The sequence below is a fragment of the Microtus pennsylvanicus genome, chromosome 6 (genome assembly GCF_037038515.1).
Source record: "Microtus pennsylvanicus isolate mMicPen1 chromosome 6, mMicPen1.hap1, whole genome shotgun sequence".
NCBI classification, from domain to species: Eukaryota; Metazoa; Chordata; class Mammalia; order Rodentia; family Cricetidae; genus Microtus; species Microtus pennsylvanicus.
The window spans coordinates 3,080,838-3,087,916 of record NC_134584.1 but is presented as its reverse complement, the minus strand read 5'-3'; the positions used below and the strand labels follow the sequence as shown (position 1 = coordinate 3,087,916).

At 45.6% G+C, this 7,079-nt stretch overlaps 1 protein-coding gene across 4 annotated transcripts in view; it reads right to left on the bottom strand.

Annotated features, from left to right (window-relative positions):
* Positions 1-321: 321 nt before the first annotated feature.
* The window catches only part of Hnrnpm (heterogeneous nuclear ribonucleoprotein M), a 46,937-nt gene continuing 40,179 nt past the window's right edge, over positions 322-7,079 (bottom strand). For 2 of the 4 annotated variants that reach the window (XM_075975656.1, XM_075975655.1), the window contains 4 exons: positions 6,782-6,835; positions 3,762-4,564; positions 2,933-2,984; positions 322-733 (listed from right to left, as the gene is read on the bottom strand). In XM_075975656.1, coding sequence (XP_075831771.1) covers positions 570-733; positions 2,933-2,984; positions 3,762-4,564; positions 6,782-6,835 — 1,073 coding nt within the window. In that variant the 3' untranslated portion in view covers positions 322-569. Of the gene's footprint in view, positions 820-2,932; positions 2,985-3,761; positions 4,565-6,781; positions 6,836-7,079 lie in introns of all 4 variants that reach the window. The other 2 variants (XM_075975654.1, XM_075975653.1) reach the window with 2 other exon arrangements.

Below are 7,079 nucleotides of genomic sequence, written 5' to 3'. Positions count from 1 at the left end.
CATTCTTAGTGGTCTTGAACAAAGAAAAGCCAAGTTGAAGTGAGCTTCACTCAGTGTCTGGGACTCACAGAATAAAGCCACAGGATGATTTTCAGGATTGTTATTATCACTCGGGGGAAGATCTTGGATCTGTACTAGTGTTCCTACTATATCTAGGGTCTGCTCTCCAAACAGTGGGGTCCACAGACAACAACAACTGGGTGAGATCCCTGGAGGTCGCAGCTCCCAGGAAGGAAGTACAAGCTGCCCCGTCTCGCAGAACTCAGATGGCCACCTCTACAACATATACACATACAAAAAAAGCAAGCCGCTTTCAGGAACTGGTATTTATTATCAAAGTCATATTTGATGTCAACAAGATGCCACAACTACAAAAAAAATTGCGCACATTGCAATCTCAATGCAAACAGTCAAATGGAACCCCAATCATTAAAATATTAATTCAGATCACCCAAAAAGCAACTGAATTTTTTAAACATCTTTATACATCCAGCCAACAAATTAAAATGGTTAACAAGAAAAAATACAAATTCAGAGGTCTGGTATTGATGTTTAAAAAAGGCAACTGCTTAAGCATTTCTATCGATTCGAACATCAATCTCTCGGCCACTCAGCTTCATGCCATTCATCATCCGGCAGGCTCTCTCAGCCACCTCTGGAGATTCAAACTTAACCACACCGCACCCCTTGGACTTTCCGTTCTCCATCTTGATGTCGGCGTACAGCACGTGGCCTGGCACAGGGAGGGAAGAAGAGACCACACGCATCAGGCAAACCCAGAGCTCAGCCTCAGTCTGGGCTCCACTCAGTCCAGATCACCTGTTGGATTTCGGTGACAGAGTCAAAAAGGAGAGAGGCCCTTGCGCATGAAGCGAATGCTCAGAACACCACGTATGGTGCCAGCAACTACAGCCCTTTCCACTTTATTGCCATTGTTCTCCAAGCAGGACAACAGCCTAACCTGCTGTGAAGAACTTGCCAAGCAGCTTCAAATGTTCGTCTTTCTGCTCCAGCAAGTTACACGGAGAGGGGCCTATGTGGAGCCAACTTTTGATTAGAATTCTAGAGGCTTGATTGTTGGATACTACTATCTGGTCACAAGGCCACTGCCAGTATGATACTTCTATACTGCCCTATGTAAGCCAGGTACACCTAGTGAGTAGCTTACACATATCTATTCATAGACCTATTAAGTATCCAGGTTATTAAGTACCCAGGTATGTGTCAAGTACAAAAGAAATGGGTCTATAATAGAGCACAAGTCAAAGACACATTGGTGCTGTGTTATGGTGCTATGTTCTTGTATTAATAATAATAATGGCTTGGGGAGAGATGACACTCCAGTGGCTACTCATGATAAAGTTCTGAAAGATATTAATGAGCAATTCATCAGAAAACATGCCTGCCAAAGCAGGACACAATGGTACACATCTGCAACCCAGCACTTGAGAGGTTAAAGCAAGATTTTGAGTTCTAGGCCAGACTGGAGCTACATGGCAAGACCCAGGATCAAAAGGGAATGGCAAGACAGAACTAAAGGAGGGAAGACAGAAAGGAGAAGAGAAAGGTAGCTCACCTGGAATCCCAGCCCTTGGGAAGTGGAGGTAGGAGAATCAAGAGTTCAAAGTCACTGAGAATGTAGCTCAGTGTATACAGTACTTGTTTAGCATGCACAAAACCCTGGGTTTGAGTCCTAGCACTTATACAAACCAGGCACAGAAGCACATCCATGTAATCCCAGCATTCAGGAGTTAAAGTTCAAGGTTATTTTCGGCTATACAATAGTAAATTTAAGGGCCACTCTGAGTTCAAGAGACCCAATGTTGAAACAACAACAATAACAAAAAGCAAGGTAAAGCAAAACAAAAAAAGACAAACAAACCAATCAAAACCAAAAACCTCAGAGTTCAAGATCATTCTTGGCTACATAATGACTTTGCAGTCAACTTGGGCTAGTTGGATCCTAGTCTCAAAAAGGAAAAAAGGGAAGGACAAAAAAGTAGGGAAAGGCGAAGGTAATCTTCTGGCAAGTTCAAGGGCAGTAGGGAGGTAAGTTTCCAGAAGATTTTGAGTTTGCATTTTCTCAGAGGTGGGGAGAGTGGCACGTTCCAATCTGAGCTTTTGGAATATCTAGTTATAATAATGACTGATGTGAAATTTGCAATGGAGAGAATCAAAGAACCAGACAAGAAGGTGGGCTTTGACTCTCCAGCTTACACTAAAGAACCAGGGGAAAGCACTACTTCTGAATGCTGAGCCATTTCTGAATGAGGAAACAAGAAACAGGTGTTCTGATTGAGCTTTTAACTGAGAACATGCAATGGTAAGGGAAGACCACATCGTGGTCACCAAGGAAGCTTTCCAGAAAGGTTGCCTAGGTGTGCCTATGAATCCAGAGACTTTCAGTCTATACTGTGTGCCCAGACCAGACCTACAACTGCTGAGCATATGTGTACTCTGGGCTTCATGGGGGAAAGCAACTTGTCTTGGATTTACTTCTTTTGTTTTTGCTTCTTATAAGTCTGTGATTTTAGGAAGATGGCTTTTCTGACTCTTACTGCCTTCTCTCAGAAACTGAGAAAACAGTGGTGGCATTTGCCTGTAGTTTCAGAACATGGAAGGCCTGAGAGGGAAAAGAATCATGAACTCAAATCCAGCTTAAGTTGTAGCAGAGACAGAGAGGCTGTCTCACAAACTAACTAGAGAAGAACAGCACGGATGAAATGAACACATGGCATGACACATACCAGGACACCCAACACCTGCCTAAATAGCTGCAGAGGCAGAACAATGGCAAGGCCATGGACACTCGAGAGCCCATGGACAGTGGCTAAGGCTAGGAAGGAAGCTGCACTGCTACAACTCAAAAGCATCACCAACAAGCCACAACACAGAAGTGCACATGGACAGTCTTTCTCAGACAGACACTTACCACATTCGTTGAATTTGTCTTTTAGCATCTTCCATGTAAAATCAAATGGGAGCTGAGGAAAAAAGAGCAGACTAATCTGTGATGCAACCAAGTCTCAGTGTACAGACATCACAATAGATACAAGATTATGATTTGAAAGTTTCCATGGGCTGGGGGTGTAGCTTAGGTACAGAGTGATTTGCCTAGAGCACCCATGTGCTCCATGCCAATGGGGTCAATGCCAGGACCCATCCCCAGTAGTACCCCCAATTCCAAAACAATCTCCACTTCTCATCACAGAAAGGCAGGCTGACTTCTTTATGAAAATCAGCAGAGAAGAAAACAAATCTCTAGCTTATGGGTATATCCTAAGAGCTAAGTGGGCAACCCACAATCCAGTGACAAAATGTAATTCTATCACAACCACCTTTCTCTGAATCACTGTGCCAAGACTAAAGTGTCCCTCAAGCCAAGGGAATCAGAAACCACAAACCTTTAGAGCCCAGTCTACTCTACTGACCCATACATCCTAGGCAAATGCCAGACTACTATAATTTTGTTTCTTTGTGTTTTAGAGACAGGTCTCACTTGGCAGCTCTAGTTAACCTGGATCTCACAGAGAGCCACCTAACCTTTATCTCCAGAGTGCAGGAATTAAAAGAATGGGCCATCATGCCGGGCCCTGGGACTATTTCTTCTGTAAACCCTCAACCTCCAGTTCGGTTTTGGGGATGGACAAGTCATATTCACCACGCTACCCGGTTCTCCCTTCAGCAGACATCCCTCAGCCCACTCATCTCCCCACCACTCACTCACAACAACACTGAGGGGCTCCTGAAGAACCACTTACATTTCTCACAAATATCTGGCAAGCCTTCCTGGCTACTCCAGGTGCATGGCCTCCAGCTCCGCCAAAGGAACCTGCGAAGCTTCCTCCAAAGTTGCCCCGCTCCATCTCAATGGCTCGGTCAAAGCTAGCACCTCCAGCGCCACCCATGGCCAGGCCCATTCGCTCAATGCCAGCGCCCAATGTCGGGCCCATAGCAGGGCCCATTCGCTCCAGGCTGTTGGCGCCCATTCGCTCCAGGCCCATACGCTCCAAACTGTTGGCTCCCATGCGCTCCAGGCCCATGCGCTCCAGGTTGTTGGCGCCCATGCGCTCCAGGCCGGTGGCCATACGATCCATCACAGGGCCCATGCGCTCCAGGCCGGCCCCCATGCCTGTGGGCACCATGCGATCCATGCTCAGGCCCATACGCTCAATGGCTGGGCCCATGCGCTCGACACCAGAGCCCATACGCTCAATGGTCTGGCCCACTCGGTCAATGGGCGCGGCCATTCGCTCTAGGCCAAAGCCCATGCCGGCACCCATGCGCTCCACGCCAGAGCCAATGCGCTCCATGGTCTGGCCCATGCGCTCAATACTGGAGGCCATGTGGTCAAGACCTAGTGGGCCCATGCGCTCAATGCCAGAGCCCATGCGCTCAACTGAGCCCATGCGGTCCATGACCAGGCCCATACGCTCAATCTCAGAGCCCACTCGATCCATGCCATGGCCTAGGCCTGCGCCCATGCGCTCCATGCCAGCACCGCCAATGCGGTCAATGCCAGGGCCCATCCTCTCGATCCCAGGGACACTGCCTCCAGCTCCACCTGAAACAGGAATAAAAAGTACAAGCGGAAGTCAGGGACTTGTGTAGGCATTCATATACCAATGCATGCCTGGCTGGGCACTTCAGATCCCAAGTTCAACCACAAATCAGGAAGTCATGCTCAAAATAATTTATTATTAAGAAAACCCAATGTTAGCAACAAGATCTCCACAATCATCCTTTCCACTCCATAGCACAGGTACAAATTTCACAATAAAATTTAAGTAATAAAAGCTCACCCTCACTGGGTGGTGGTGACATACCAGTTAAACAACAATGGGGAGGCAGAGGCTGACTTGGTCTACAAACTGAGTTTCAGGGCAGCCAAGGCTACACCACAGAAAAAAACCCTGCCTCAAGAGGGGGTTTAAAAAAAAAAAAGACAAAATAACAAAAACCAACCAAACAAACAAAAAAACAACTTTATCTCCATGCTGGTACCTATGACAAACCTGAGTCACACATCAATTCCTGAAAACTTTTTAGTTTCCTCATCAGCAGACATTGAGAAACCCTCTCAAAGAAGCACACAAAACTTCATACTCGGTAACTCATGGCAACTGGTAAGTTACATGGAGACAATCCAAAGCCACTTACAACCTTTATCCTCTTTCAACTTGTTCCTCTTAAGATACCCTGCTGACAGCTAGTCTGGCTGCATTTCCTTAGCGCTTCCAGGGCACAGTGATTACACAGCCATGTAAGCAGAAGGTAAAGTTCGTGTACACATGCACACAAACTGGTCATTTCCTGGGACCTTTCCTTCTGTGCGAGAAATTGACAGCTCGTGTATATTTATCTCATTGGCTTTGGAAGAAAGATGCTGACAGCAAGGCAGGGTCGATTACTGAAGAGGCCAAGGGTCAGTGACCAGTGCACAATGACACTCAACCATGGTGCTTGCAACCCTGGACAGGGAAGTTCTGGCTCTATCCAAGCTCTGACCCATCACTTCACCATGCAGAGCTCAAAACCGAAATTTCGTAGTGCCTACCACCACTCAACACAGCAGTCTAGCCGATGGTTAGCCTACTACTGACCCAAAATGTAAAATTCAAGCTGGGTGATGGTGGCACGTGCCTTTAATCCCAGCACTTGGGAGGCAGATCTGTGAGTTCAAGGCTAGCCTGGTCTATAAGAGCTAGTTCCAGGATAGGTTACAAAGCTAGAGAAACTTTGCTGGGGAGGGGGAGGTTCAATAAGAGAACAATCAGCAATTTTTATAACAGTCTGTAACTCTAAAGTTATATGGCCTGGCACAAGTCAACTGACTTCTCTGTGCCCACTTCTGTGGTAAAATGCAGCGCGCGCGCGCACACACACACACACACACACACACACACACACACACACACACACACCCCAAGCACAACTTCAAGACTGTTAGTGTTTCACAATAGAAATAGCTTAGAAAGTAACTTTTTCACATTGCAAGAGGAAAACAGGTTCTGGCTTGACATATCAGGGCTAGCAATTGTGCTGGCAGCCCCATGCCAACAGAAGCAAATCAGAAAAGACCTAAACAGAGCTCCCATAGAAATGCCTGGCAAGTGGGCTACCAAAGGAAGGCCAAACTTGAAGGCTGGAGGGAAAAAAAAAGGGGGGGGGGGGACTTAAAAGGTACAGTTAGGGCTGGAGAGCTAGCTCAGAGTTTATTCAGTTCCCAGCACCACACATCTCACAACCACCTACAGTTCCCTGCCTCTAGTGTCTACTGGCACCTGTACTCATGTGCACATTTCTATATATACACATACACACTTCCATCTTTTTAAAAAAATGGTACTTATTCTAAGTGCTCATAAAACTATCATGTAACAACATATACCAAAATATTTGCAATATTCATCAATGTACACTGGTCCTATAGATATTCATTCCTTGACTCTAATGAAACAAATGTGTTTCAACAAGCATTTATCATGTATTAGGTGGTACACTTTTCAGTTTTAAAAGTTTTTACATGCACTGGCTCTTTTACAAGCTTCTGAGGTGAAACCTATTATTCCCCCATTTTAAAGCCGAGCACTACAAACATAGGTATTGTCACTTACCACAAGCCACACAGCTATGGAAGGCAGCGATTGCTCCTACCCTAGGTAATCTGTATCAGAGCCCATGTTTTGCCACACATGATTAATGAGTCCCCATTAAATGCCTGTTCTAACAATAACAACAACAACAACACAATCAGAATATCAAGCTAAGTGATTCCTACCTCCTCCCTGCTTTGCAATGATCTCTCCTCTCTTCAGTGCATTACTTAGGATTTCTAAGGAAATCAGGAAGAAAAAATAATTAGTCAAATTTTTCTGTAACAGAAACCTTCCTATTATATTCTAGAAGCATAATAGCTTTTTGTTTTTATTCTTTTTTAAAGAAAAGGAAAGGGGTTTAAGAAACACACATAAACAAAATCAGTTTACAGAAAACAGGAAAGCCACAATGCTAGGGCTCCTTATAGCTTCAGAGTCAGGCCAGTTTGCAGGGGTGCCTGCAAATCCGTCCAGCAGAGA